Source organism: Micrasema longulum, unplaced genomic scaffold (genome assembly GCF_059751315.1).
Source record: "Micrasema longulum isolate JH-2025_06_02 unplaced genomic scaffold, ASM5975131v1 h1tg000511l, whole genome shotgun sequence".
In the NCBI taxonomy this organism is placed as follows: Eukaryota; Metazoa; Arthropoda; class Insecta; order Trichoptera; family Brachycentridae; genus Micrasema; species Micrasema longulum.
This window is the reverse complement of record NW_028277708.1, coordinates 1202123-1216464: the sequence shown is the minus strand read 5'-3', so window position 1 is coordinate 1216464 and position 14342 is coordinate 1202123. Positions and strand designations below refer to the sequence as shown.

At 35.6% G+C, this 14342-nt stretch overlaps 2 protein-coding genes across 2 annotated transcripts; one reads left to right on the top strand and one right to left on the bottom strand.

Moving 5' to 3' along the window:
- Positions 1-405: 405 nt before the first annotated feature.
- Positions 406-3647, top strand: Arpc1 (Actin-related protein 2/3 complex, subunit 1A). Its single transcript, XM_088227566.1, has 3 exons — positions 406-602; positions 811-902; positions 2395-3647. The coding sequence occupies exons 2-3, from the start codon at positions 830-832 to the stop codon at positions 3456-3458; spliced, it is 1137 nt and encodes a 378-aa protein (XP_088083692.1). The 5' UTR covers positions 406-602; positions 811-829; the 3' UTR covers positions 3459-3647.
- Sec71 (ADP ribosylation factor guanine nucleotide exchange factor Sec71) lies at positions 3471-13247 on the bottom strand. The gene is made up of 3 exons (XM_088227565.1): positions 12856-13247; positions 7211-12096; positions 3471-4077 (listed from the first exon to the last, which is right to left on the bottom strand). Exons 1-3 carry the CDS (start codon positions 12977-12979, stop codon positions 3940-3942), a joined length of 5148 nt encoding a protein of 1715 aa, XP_088083691.1. The 5' UTR covers positions 12980-13247; the 3' UTR covers positions 3471-3939.
- Between the last annotated feature and the right edge of the window lie 1095 nt (positions 13248-14342).

Genomic DNA, 14342 nt, shown 5'->3' with positions numbered 1-14342 from the left:
AGACCATAATCTCTTCTCGAAAATCCGTATATGTTTAAATAAAATATTCACTTATAATACAGGTTTGTCTGTGTCCGGCGGATGAAAATACAGTCTGTGAAATGGAACTTAAATCCTGTACAAGTGAAATTGAGGAAGACCGGGAAAAACATGGCATGACCAAATCCAACAAATACCTATTTGAAGATAGACATAAGAAGATGTATGAATGCAAAGGAAGCGAGATATGTATGCAAAGACAGAATGATATGGAGTTCCATCCTATTTGCCTACTATTACGAGGAAACGGCCAGATGGTTTGCTCGTTTTAAAAATAAATATTGATATGTCACGTTTTTAGTGTGCATATAGAAAATAGACATATAAAAACTATTGTCTATGGTTCGCTTATGTCAAGTCAAGGTTGACAACCTCTGCGCTTCTGTCACACGAGTGACGAGTGTCGAGTTTATCAAGCTATATGCCGGAAAACGGATTTATTAGGGAGGGTCATTTCAATATTATCAAGATTCCTTGAATAATCATTACACTTATTCGCGTTGACGGCCCAGAGTCCGCGAATTCGACAAACATCGTTTAACCTACTGAACTTGTCATCTTCGGTATGTAGTACAAATATTTGATCGTATTAATTTATCACTATTAAACTACATAATTTTAGTTGTGACTCATGAAATAAATCTAGGCATCTTTATCTAACACAAACCTTAAGTTAGGCGATAACCATAGTAAAATGTTTATCACTTGTTTGATGAAATCTCACAATAATTCATTTTGCTTTTGTAGACCTCAATTTTATTAAAATTCCAGAAAACCACCAGAAGTCAAAATGGCAACTCCCCTTAGCTTTGGTGATTCTTGCAGTCCTATCACTTGCCACGCATGGAATAAGGATCGCTCACGTAAGAATTAAATTATATAGCCTTATGTGTCAACACTATTTTTTGTAAATTATTTTCATTACTTACGAGCAGTCATACTATTTAAGAAACTTCTTATTTTATCTGGGACCATAGATATATCAATACACATATACATGCCCTGAGCCTCATGCCACTTGCCCAAAATGCCCTAACGCTCAGTCATGCCCAACGTGTATTTAATCGTTCTTCAACCGCCAGCTGGGCTGGGTGTTTAGAATCGAAACCAAAATGCCTGCTTGTGTCATGAAAACCTGTAAAAACCCTTTGGGTAAACATTGTTAAAAGAATTGTGTAAATTTTCATTGGTAAATATTTGTTCATGAGTGATTTACAAAGCTTTAATAATTACTGGAATCGGTTTGTAGTCCCGTGGCTAGTGTTGCGGACTCATGGGCCAGAGGTCGGAGGTTCGAACCCCCCCTCCCAACTTTAATTTCCATTTTCTAATAGTGAGTTATTTACAACTCGTTGAAAATGGCTACCAAAATTGAAATATTTGTGTAAATTATAAAAACGCTAATATTTCTTTTTTCTTTTAAAAAAAATCTAATATAAATATTATTTTTTGTAAATGTCAAACTAGGCCTAGCGGCGCAATTGCAAAGCTCTTCTTAGTTACAGGGATCCACATAAACATGAGTTAATATTATTTTTGCATTCCCCAAAATCCAGTGAAAATAAATAAATGGGTCAAAATTATAAGGAAAGAATCCGATTGGGATCCACCAAAAACTAATGTTGATTGTTAACATTAAAATACAAACTTTTTTAAATATCAAAAATGAGTAACCTCCAATTTTTGGCAGTATATGCATGCTCGTTTAATGCAGCCCTGGTATAACTAAACTAACTCAGTGACTATGGGTACGTTTGGTTCGGTTAAAATGATTTACGGTGCGAATGTCAATGAATGCAGAAAACAAGGAGGACCAAGAAAGACATGGCACAACCAAATCCAACAAATACTTGATGATGGACATGTAAAAAGTCAGAATAATCAGTGTGCGTGCATGAGAAAACGTATGAATGTAGAGAAAGCCAAGTATGTTTGCAAAAACAGAGTACTATGGCATTCTGTCCTCTCTTCGTAGCCTTAAAGAAGAAGTGGCGTGATAGTTTGTTCTTATAAAAACACACCCGTTTTTACCATAACATAATTTAATAATAAATAACTAATTAAGTCTTGGAATTAATAAAACAGTACTAATCAGGCAAAAAATATGTTAAAAAAATTACTCGATTACATGCCACTGAAAACGGTTTGATGCTGGTAACCCCACTAAAATTTAATTAGTTAAATTTGTCACTATCCCAATGAAATTACATACAGCAAAGTTTACAAATGGATTCCCCGGCATGGATTGCTCAGTTAGGCATTATAAAAAAGGATTTTTTAAATTATACCTTTACCTTATTAAGTCACAAAATCAAGAAATTGTCAATTTATTACAATTTGTTGTTTTTTTTTCAGAAATTGCAATATCTCCAAATAACCATGAAGTTTATATCTACCAAACGGATGGCGCAGAATGGAAACTGATTGATAATCTTTGCCAACATGACCTCCGAGTGATGGGCATCGATTGGGCCCCAAACACCAACCGCATCGTTACTTGCGCAGTGGATCGCAATGCCTACGTATGGACTCAGGGAGCTGATGGAAAATGGTCTCCAACTTTAGTACTGCTGCGTATAAATCGGGCTGCTACATGTGTCAGGTGGTCGCCTTTGGAAAATAAGTTTGCCGTCGGATCCGGTGCAAGACTTATTTCTGTCTGTTACTTCGAGAAAGAAAACAACTGGTGGGTCTCCAAGCACATTAAGAAGCCTATCAGGTCTACCGTCACAACTTTAGACTGGCATCCCAATAATACTCTTCTAGTGGCTGGTTCCGCTGACTTTAAAGTAAGGGTTTTCTCCGCTTACATCAAGGCAATTGAAGATCAACCTGCTCCTAGTGTTTGGGGAGACAAAGTTCCCCTAGGGCAGCTGTTGGCGGAATTTCCTAATACTCCGTCTGGTGGTGGCTGGGTTCACGGAGTATCGTTCTCCGCTGATGGTAATAAGTTTGCTTGGGTGGGTCACGACAGTTCCATCAATGTCGCCGATGCCACTAATGGAATAAGAAATGTGACCGTCACAAAACTAAAAACTGAATACTTACCTTTCATGGGATGCACTTGGATTACCAACAAGTCGCTGATAGTGGCCGGCCACAGCTGTATCCCACTTTTATACTACGTGGATAAAGATGGCCAGATACAGTTTTCTGCCAAGCTGGATAATACTCTTAGGAAGGAAGCTGGCGGGCTGTCTGCCATGAAGAAGTTTCAATCCTTGGATCGCCAGGCACGTATCGAGACAAACGATACAAATCTTGATTCCTTCCACCAAAATGCAATAACTTCACTCTGTCTTTATGAAGGAACTAAAACCAACGCTACTAAATTTAGCACTTCCGGTTTGGATGGTCAACTTGTGATTTGGGATTTGCATACTCTTGAAAATTCTATTCAAGGATTGAAAATTGTGTAAAAGGAATATAAATTTAATGTTATACACTCGCATTTATTCACGGGTAAAGATCAATCAAGTTTATAAAATATTTAAAAAAAACATGTCTTTTTTTGTATAATTTTTAATCTAGGTTTAAAAACTTATGTATAATTTAATCAAATAAATCAGTATCCAAACTTACACCGCCAGTTTTCCGGTTTTAGTAAATACTTTTTCTTTATGGAACCTAACTTTAATTTTACATAAGTATTCAAAAAGAACTCATAAATACATTTTTATCACCTGTGTAAATAAATATATTTAAACAATTTTTAACATTTCTAAAAGGTATACATAATATATTATTTATATATCGCTACTGCAACACTCGTGATATATCTATTAAACACAAATAATACATAGGCAATGTATATAAATGGTGTTAGATCTAAATCTGGGATGTATGTGAAAAGAAAGATAAGATATCCTAATTAAATCCAAGGCAGAATGTAAGATTGCGCTATGTGCTAGGAATTATTTTGAAAACTGGACCAATTCTGATGAACACTCTGCGAAGTACGGATCTCAGTTCGGGTTTTAGGTCAAAACACGTTATTTCACATAGCAGGGAATAGTAACTGGAGACATGGGCAGCGAACTGAAATTCAAAACAGATTTTTAGTACATAATATATCTATAGATCCTACCTAGGATGGCTTAAAAAAATATTTGAAGATGATTCATTATTAATACCATGCATGAAATTAAATGACCATATTTTACAATTATAACATTTAGTATTTAATCATAAGGGGATTCACCTAAACACATGGGTACACAAAAAGGGAATGAAAGGATGATAATTGATTATATGGTAGTTGCCTCTTGATTACCCGGTTAAGTGCCTTAAGCGTGTTATCGTGCTCTCCGTTTTTGAGCTCGGAAGGCCGGCCACAAAAAATAGCGCATAAAGATGCATGCCTTTGAACACACTTTACACGTTGAAATTTTATATTTCGTACACTCAGAGACATCTGTTAGAAGTTTGATGAAACACTAGGACATAAGGATTATTAAAATTATCGACACGGCAGTGGTTCAAATGAGATTTTCTAAAAACTGCCTCGTGGCCTGCTGGGAACTACCGTAGCAATATCTGGCGCCACAGAAAAGGTTAAGAACAAACACAACCGATACTTAAGTGTTTCGGGGCACTGAAAGGGAATCTAAAAACTTTCTTGTTATGACAAGATTGATTCCATTTTGTGAACAACACTCATGGACATAAACTGCGACATCTTCATCTAGAGTCAATGTTAAAAAGCTGCAAGTCAAAAATGTAAGAGTGAAGTATGAACATGGCCTCCGTGGTGTAATACTCAAGGCGCCTGACTCACACACAGAAGGTTTTGGGTTTGATTCCCGGTGAAAACACAAAAAATAAATGTAATTTTTCTTAAGCCTGGGTGTTTTGTGATGAATTTCACTACTGTAATTGGGCCTCCTGGCCTGATGTTGTGCAAAAAAAAAACAATGATTTGAACTAAAGTTTAAGAAAGGATTAAATAGAATTGAATATTGACCAAACGTGGAAACAATTTAAATCATGTCTGTGTGAATCGGCTATGAGTATATGCGGGATAGCATCACGAAGAGGCGAAAAAGATGATGCATAGTGAGACGTAGTATTTAAGACCTTATAAATGAAAAAAGAAAAGCTTTTAGTAATTAGAGTTACCGATAGTAGCGAGTATGAAAGAGTGAAAAGTAGTTAAAGAGTATGCAAAAGGTTGGTTAAGAAAGGGAAAGGCATAAAAATATCTGCCCATTTTCAAGAAAATATAAAACTTTTTTGGGAAAAAGTGAAAAAGACGAAGCACTCTTACGAAAGTGGAAGTATAAAAGTTATTAAATCAAAAAATGCCCAAATGACAACAAATGAAGGATTGAAGGGGAGATGGATGGAATATTTTATGGAAGTGTATGAAAACACATAGGTCCCTGCACAACAGTTAGGTTGTACGGAGGAAAATACGAGTGATGCCACTGCATATGTGATAAGCATGATAGAAATAAACAGTATGCTGAAAAGTATGAAGAATGGTAAATCCTTTGGGTATGATAGGGTTGCTGTGGAATATCTGAAGAGTAGTTGGGCACATGGCTGCACAGATTTTCCAATCTCTACCGAGGAAGGGCATACGCCTCTGGATTAGAGAAGGGCAGTTGTCATGCCTTTATATAAGGGATCTTGTGTGGAGTGTGGAAACTATAGAGCAATAAGTCTCCCGAGTTCTGTCAAAATGCTGTATGGGAAAATTATACTTGAGAGAGTAAGAAAAGTGACAAAAAATAAAGTTTGGGACGTGCAAGGAGCCTTTATGAGTGGACGCGGATCTACTGATAAAATTTTTGCACTATGAATACTAACAGAAGTTTTTGGCAAAAAGTAAAAAACTGTTGTGCGCATTTGTTGATTTGCAAAAAGCATATGACAAAGTAGATAGAATGAATTTGAATGAAAATGAAATTGTAGGGTGTGTTGGAAAAGTATGGAGTAAACAATAAGACTTATATGAGCGGTTTCTCTCTATGAAAAGAGTCTAATCGCTGACGATTAAAAGAATTAATGGGAGATTCGCATCGTGGTTTGCGATCTCAAAAGGGGTAAAACAGAGATGTGTAATGTCACCATGGTTGCTTAAACTGTACATGGGCAACTGTATGAAAGAAATAAAATGTATGGGGTGGGGTATTGGAGAGAAAATTGATCATTTCGCAGTAAGTTGTTTGTTTAGTTATTTTAGTAAGGAGGATTTGCAACAAATAATCTCTAGGATGTATGATGCTGGAGAGCTCACTATACCTCACTTTACATCGTCCACTGTCTCTAGATAGTAAAGTGTTCATAAAAAAGTTACAATAATTTATTAGAGAAACTGTTTTTTGGGAAACATCGATTTTTCATTTGTTATTTTAGGTTTATTTTTTGTTTCTTATATATTTATACCGTGTATTTTTATTGTGTACGTGCTGTAATGTAAAACTGATACAATCATGTATACCCACGCACAGGCTATGCCTATGTGAATTTTTTTCTTATTATTCTATTATGTTATGTTTATATGCTGTGTAATGTAAGAAAAAAAATTTACAAGATTTTTTCAAATAGAGCAAATTGGTAATGAACGAAAGTAAGTCAAAAGTTATAGTATTTGAAAGGGGAAATGAGGTTACTGATAGCATAATAAATGTAAACAAGGAATGTCTTGGAAGAAATCTTAGTGAAGAAGAGTTAGTATATCTAGGAAGCATGTTTTTGAGAGATAGAAGAGTAGAAAAGGATGTTGAAAGAAGAGTGAATGCGGGCAACAAAAGGAAAAAGCTAGGAATATATGTCAGGATAGACATGTGTGTAGCGATCCATCCTCAGTCTACTCCTACGGAGAAATGGCATGATTGTAGTAGTTAGTGGTAGTAGCTGAAACTTGTATAAAATGAGTCTATCAATCAACTGACACCATGATACTGTCACGCTTCTTAAAACAAATAATACTCAACCATAAAAGTCTTGCAAGTGTATAGCATAAAAATATTATCAACTTTGTTTTGCTTTTGTAAATTTTATTTAGCTATAAAAAATCCTACAGCTTATATTAGTCACACTATCCACTATCAATGCTCTGAATATCAACATCAATGTACATTATATATTCAAGGATTATGTATGAAAATGTATTGAGGTAATTAAATTACTATAAAATATTATATATATTCAATAATATACACACCCTGTCATCAGGCATCTTGAGGATCCTCATGAGAACTAACAACAAAAGAGAAGTCCACGAATCTCTGTGAGCTTCACTACTCAGGCTTATGAAATACTCCAAGGCTTCTTTACTAACACTTATCAGTCTCTGCTCAATTCGAGGCCAGTCCGCCCTTCTGGACTCATCGCTGTACATTTTAAATAGGATCCTTAATACACATGCTAAAGATTGCGCCTCTTGCTTCAAGAGATTGGGTTTGACGGAGCCCTTGAAATTAGCTTTCCACAATACATTTCGCTGTTCATTATTAGAATTAAAGGCTTTTGCAAATCTGTGACTTTGCAAGAGGCATTCTGTAAGCTGGAAGAGATGAGGAGAGCTGAGTAGGCGATACATGCCCTGCTCTTCCCTCTGGCACTCTGCGGCTGCTCCTGCACCCCCTGCCATGTCTGCAGCTGCAGCAGCCAGAGTCTCTGCATCCTCTTTCCGGGATGTCGCCGGGAAAAATACAATATTATCGATTGTCTGTATCAACTCTAACTGAACCACACACTTGATTAAAAGTCCATTGAATAATCCATTTCCAGTCTTCAGGTCATCATTGAAAACGGTATTTGATGATTGATTACTGGGTCTCTTGAGAATACCTTGTTTCATAGACTGAATATCGCCATTTTCTCCGTAAGTCTGGGTTATACCTTTCGGGTTGGGTTCTGGTTTCCAAGTCAAGAGAGTACTTGGAATGGTGCTATTGAATATGTCTAACATGCACTGACAAGTTTTATCCCATGTGTCTTCCTCAAATTTAGAACCATTTGATATCACAAGGTTCTCCAAACAGTTAGTACCAGAGCGTGCAAGTTGCTCATTATCTTGTTGCACGCACCAGTGTAATTGCGCATAAAGTTGTACCAGCAGTAGAGATCCCAATACATCAAAGTATTGGGTAAACACATCAACAATAGCATACAATGCATGGTTGCAAGTAGTTGTCATCCATTCATTTTTTTCTAATTGGTGTTCTGGAAGTTTCATGTTATCAAATATTCTAAATAAAATATTGAATAAATCTCTCCACCAATGAGGTTTAAAAGCATCGCCGTGGGTTTTTACTATTTCAAACAAAACTGTAAGACCTCTCGTGCGAACATCTAGTTTGCAACGTGAAACAACACACGACAGAGAGAAGAGTAAAGGAAACCATCCCCGAACCCATACTCTGTCATCTTCCGGAGCTCCCAGTTCCGCTTCCATTCCTGCGTGTTCAGCAAACAGGTGTGGGGATATACTGACACTCAAGGCGCAAGTTCTCACTAATCGTATAGCCTCCATAGAAGTATCGGGAAACTTGGCATTACATGCAAATTCAGAGAGGCACTTAACGGCATCTTGAAATGAATCAATCATGGCAGGAAATTGTTTCTCATACAATTCTGTTATTATTTTACCCGTTGTTTGAAAAGCTAAATCAACAATGGCTTCGTCATGATCACCAGCCGCGAGGTGAAATACAGAGAAGATATTCTTCCAACCGGAGCGAATATTGTGAGCCTGAGAATTAACCATTTGAGCCACACATCTTACAACCATATCCCTTATAGTAGGAGATACATTTTTCTTCATGATATGCTCAAAAGGTCTTAAAAAGTCTTTTTGGAATCTAAAATTAGCAAATTCTCCCTTTTCTATGAATTTCATGGACAGTTGTCTGAGTGAATCAACAGCAAAGAAAGAAATATCTTCATTAGAATTACAGCCCACTGTGTTAAAGTGATCTCCGAGAACTTGCCAGATTCGTGACCACTGTAGCCTGATTCTGCCCATATTGTAGTAAGAAATCTCAACAATCTTTTGAAGAGAAAACATTCTGGGATTTACTGGATGACTAAGTTCATCTAGTGAAACTTGGCAGAGTGCTCTAACAAAATCCACAATAGCATCTCCATCTAACCTTGTAGATCCAGTAAATATTCTATCCACTGCTACTACTACACTCTGTGAACTTGTCTCTCCAATATGCTCCTTCACACTAGGATCCAAAGCAGTTAAATTTAACTTTAAAGGATCTGGTTGAGGTTTATTACCTGAACTGGATAAGTACTGTGGCCTTACACCTGTTCCAATCAACTGGGCTAATTCTAATTGAGAAATACATTTGACAATATCGAGCCAACTTGTGCCCAAATAGTTTCCATCCGTATGTGCTACAGTAATTAATGTTTTTATTGTATCGATATTCTTTGCTTTCATTTCAGTTATTGGCGAATTAGCAGTAAGGAGTGTAAACCTAGCCAACGCTTGAACATATGCATCTCTCTCCAAACTCATATGGAAAATACACGCAATACGAACGGCACAACGAATTCCGTCAAGGCACAAAGAGGCTATTTCAGGATCATCACAGTCCTGCAAACCTACAGAGAATGCTGCCAAAAATGGAGTCCAAGCCATTTTAAACATCGGCCTAACATGTTCTAAATGTTTAGCCGTTGTAAATGGCATTTGCACATGTGATACAGATTCCATCAAATTTTTTGCTGCAGTAGATATAACTTCCATTTCCATATTCCAAATAAATTTTCTTTTCTTTTCATTAGCTATCATTTGCTTTCCTGGTTTATTACTAGTGTATTTCATTTTAATCTCATGACCAGCTATTTCATCATATATTTGCGAAAGATATTCCCTAGGAAGGTCGTTATTGTCACTTATTCCACTATTCAACTTAATATACTGTTCTTTTGTCATTTTATTCTTAACTTGCGGAGAATGCAAATCTGTAGTTAACATTATAACTGAAAATGCTAGCACATACACAGTATCTGCACTTGTAAAAAGAACATTATTGGGATTGCATTCACAATACCTAGCAGCAAACTTTTCCATTAATCTGTCTATTTTCTGAGCTTCACCGGGAAGCCTGAATCCTTCTAAAAAGTATCTCAAAGCAGCCACTATATCGAGATCTACAAAATTCATAACATCTACGTAGGCATACATAACTTCTTTACTATGATCATCATTTTCACCCAAACATTCTCCTATGAATGTCTTATCTAAACGATCATCAGTATGTAACCAGTCAGCAATTTCCTTCACAGTAGTACCTAGTAGTCCTTGATCTTGCAAAAACGCAATACCCTTTCTAGGTTTTCTATTGAACATATCTATTCCCGCTTCCCAAACTTCTTTTTGCTGCTTTAAGACCTCGAACTGCTCGGGGGAGTCTAATGTTTCCCGATTACCCACAACACTAGAACTGGTTGAATGCAAACTAAGACTTGATCCTCCGTGTGATTTAAGGCTTTGGTGATCATTTTCTTCTTTTATAATTCGTTCCCCTAATGTAGTTTGAGAATTTGGATTAACATATAAATCTTTACTCCACTCCACCATACATTTTAAAATTGAGACTAAACATTCTAGTCCTCTTATCCTCATAGATTTTTCTTGATTTGGAGTAGCTCCAAGTTCCAGGGCTTGTCTTCCTTGGGCTATTTTAGACAAATCATTAACCAGTCTTTGAAACAAATTAGCAGCTGAAAGGTCGCAATCATAATTCACATATATATCTACAACACTTTGTGCATCTCCGCAAATTCTTGTCAATGCTTGAATTACCATCCACTTATGCTCAAATGTTGAACTAGATGTTTCCAAAATATTCATGAATATTTCTTTGAAAAACACTTCTATTTGCATTTTCAAGTGCATTTTGAAGTTTGATAAGAGAGCCAAAAATATGGCTAGAGATAGTTCAAAAACTTCAGGCACAGAACTTACTCCATTTTTTGATAAAGCAACACAAAGATACTGCTTGATGGCAGTTATGAACATCTCATTTCCTCGGAATACGGGGCCTGCATTTTGTAATATGGATAATAACAAATGAAGAGAAAGTATTTTTGACCTTAACTCGTGTGATTTTGGATCAGGAGTTCCATCGGGTAATGGCTTCATCGAAAGTTTACAGAGGGCTCTAAAGACTAGAAAAGCATCTTTTTGAAGAACATGGGTAAACTTAGCAGTGACGGAATTATCATTTTCAGAATGAGTTTCAACACTTTCTTGAGATGGTATTCTTGGAATAGGTTGATCAATGTTATTTTGCTCAACACTTACAATACTGATGTTATCATTTGCTTCTACAGGCACTTCATTATTACATTGAATATTTTCACCCAATATTTGATTGAGAGAACATTCAACCACCGAATCTACTATCTCACGAGCAATAATCTCAGCAGATGTTCTTCTTTCCTGGGGTGATTCTGTTACTTGGTCATTTTGGACATCATTAATAGCTCGGTCTGGATTGGGTTCTTCGGAAATTTTCTCTTCTGCTTTTATTTTAGTATCATTTATTGCTTGAACCTCGGCCTCAATGGCCTGATTTTCCATTTTAGTAAAAATAACATTTAACATTTGCGTTAGTGTTGCTCGCGCCGTTGTTTGATTTATCAAGTTGCGACTGGCGAGGTAAATATTATAACAAGTTCTTACAGCGAGTAGAACAGTTCCCTCGTGTACTTCTACGTGTTGACTGGTAACAACAGTAAGAAGGGCTTTAATAATCTGCAACTGCACACCTTCATCTGTTTGGGGTCCTGAAAAACATCCGCATATGGACTCCACAATTCTGTCGATAAGGAGTTTTCCAGGTGTTGTCGAATCCGGTATATTTCCTGTGAGGTGTCCATAAGCAATTAACTTCTGTAGGCAGTCTAAGGCAGTAACAACAATTCTGGAGGCTTTACTTTGACATGCCAGTTCAAAGGGCAAGAAATATTTTTCCGCTGTGATAATATTGGCTTCATCATTTTTAGGAAGGGGTAAAGTTCCAGATGGTCGACTTTCTGCATCTTCAGGTTGGCCGCCATCTTTCAACTCATTTTTAATATCATCTACAACAAAAAAAATGTTAAGTAAAATATAAATAATAAAGCTAGTAAATATAGTTTAAATAACTAACATGTCCATTTCGAAATCTGATATGGATGCGAAATTAATCAAAAACTTCGTAATATTTATTTATTCAAACACATCATTTTTTATAAAGTTTGACATTTTAATCCTAAGTCCAAAAATTATCTTAGTAACTACAGAGGGATGTCAACAAATGTTGAATCCCCACAAAGCAAAAAGTAAGGTCAGTTGTCTGCCACATTTTAATTTAGATACTATAATATATCAATCTGATCTAATTGCCTTATCATATATACACAAGTGCATGTAAAAGAAGACTTGTGAGATATCAATACTAAATTTCTCAAAAGCAATTTGGATATTTGCTTTTTTGCACATAGAGAGCAAATAAATACATACCATAAAAAATAATACCTTTCACACAATAAAAAATTAGTTTTGTTGTTTTAAAGAAGTTAATATATTGAGAAATCATAAAATCTACGCTGTCACTAGATTCGATGGCAAGTTTCAGATAACTACACAATAATAAAAGTAAAAACAATAGAATTTATCATGACATTGACATGTATATTTTTATGATGTATTTTTTTGACATTTATGCTTAATATAAATTAGATTTGGACTACGCCGTTGCAATTCGAAGTATGTAAATAATGAATATCATTTTACTATGGATAGCATAATAGAATATTTAGTAGCCAAAGTAATGAAATGACATGTTAATTGTATATTACCCAATGCCACCTCACAGGCCTTCTTCAGTTGGGAATGATGTGATCGCTTAATATCTTTATCGCCTAGTATTTTTTCCAGCGCCCTGACGATAAACATTTCTTTCGTTTTCAGATTAGTTTGCATTTTAAATTATTAATTTCTTAATTTATACATTCCTGCTAGGTAAATAAATGAGATGTTTTGTCAGCGGTGAACTGTCATTCATGACGTTGACGTGCCGATAAAAACATGAAAGGTTATTGATACTGAAAGACTATGTACACTTTACTCTTGCAGTAAATTAATTTAGTGGAAAAGTTTATATTAGTGTCAATATTGTAAATTTGACAAAAACCTCGCACCCACACCTCGGCACTCGGTGCGATTTAAACCAGCCTTCACTTTGCAATGTGACCACTTTAAAGACTTAATTTATCAAACGTCAAAATATTGAAACGCACTTTCTTATTCAAACGTGAAATTTTTTGTTTGATGGTAAAATTTCAAAACCTAATTTGGTAGATTGCTTATCTTTCATGGAATAAAGTAAAATCGAAATCATTTTTAAGGCTTCTTGCACTGAAAGTTGTTAATAGCAGAGATGCCAGCAAATATATGTTGACAACTGACGTGTCACCGTATTTATTTTACGATGAAAAATATTTAAAAAGGTACTTACCCACTGAATGTTCATTCGATTGTTAATGTCATTTATTTATAAAATACAATATTTGTTATCAGAGGCATCCAATAAAAGTGTTATTATGTCTCGGATCCATAGCCATTGTGGTTTTCCCAGTGACGAGAAGGTAGACGCAAAGGAAGCGGTCTATTCCGAGGATCCTGCCTATAGTAATATCCTGTCACTGGGTGATCTCTTTGTTATTATGAAGGAGAAGCAAATTTGTACATGGTAAGAATATTGGGTAGCCTCCTCCCAATTCAAGGGTGAAGATTTTTTCCATATTAAAACAAATGTTACGGAAAAACTTTGGTTCTCCAAAGTGATTCCGAACAAATTTGAGACAACCTTTATATGTAGAATGCGCATTGGACACTGCTGCAATGGTTGTCACTTGTTCAGAATCCATGTCTGGGATTATGCCATGTGCGAATGTCAGCTAGTAAAGGAAGATACAAATCACTTTTTTTTGGATGCCCAATAAACGATTAGTTATCCTGGATTCCTTTCAGACCTCTCCAATATTTATTTTTCACTTCCTACCAACTAAACTTTACTTTCTTGTCCTCACCAGATAAACCTGTATTTAAAATTTTGTGTAAATATCTTGTAACTAACGGAATTAAGATGTAAATATGTTGTAGATAGTTTAATATTTGATACTAACTTGTATAATATGTAAACGTATTACCTAACATAAAAATGTGTAAATAAAAAAAATAAAAAAACTCTACACTGGCTAGAATATTTCAGTAGCGCGGTGAATACAGCAACAAAAAATTAAAAGAACAAGAAGGTTGAAAATTTTTATAAATTCGTGTACAA

Bases quoted from the DNA above. Each gene is read 5' to 3' on its own strand.
- Arpc1 (XM_088227566.1), top strand. From the start codon at position 830: ATGGCAACTCCCCTTAGCTTTGGTGATTCTTGCAGTCCTATCACTTGC. The intron at 903-2,394 runs GTAAGAATTAAA...TTTTTTTTTCAG, and splicing joins ATGGAATAAGGATCGCTCAC to AAATTGCAATATCTCCAAAT.
- Sec71 (XM_088227565.1), bottom strand. From the start codon at position 12,979: ATGCAAACTAATCTGAAAACGAAAGAAATGTTTATCGTCAGGGCGCTG. The intron at 12,097-12,855 runs GTAATATACAAT...TTTTTGTTGTAG, and splicing joins GGCCTGTGAGGTGGCATTGG to ATGATATTAAAAATGAGTTG. The intron at 4,078-7,210 runs GTGTGTATATTA...TTTGAATTTCAG, and splicing joins TCAAGATGCCTGATGACAGG to TTCGCTGCCCATGTCTCCAG.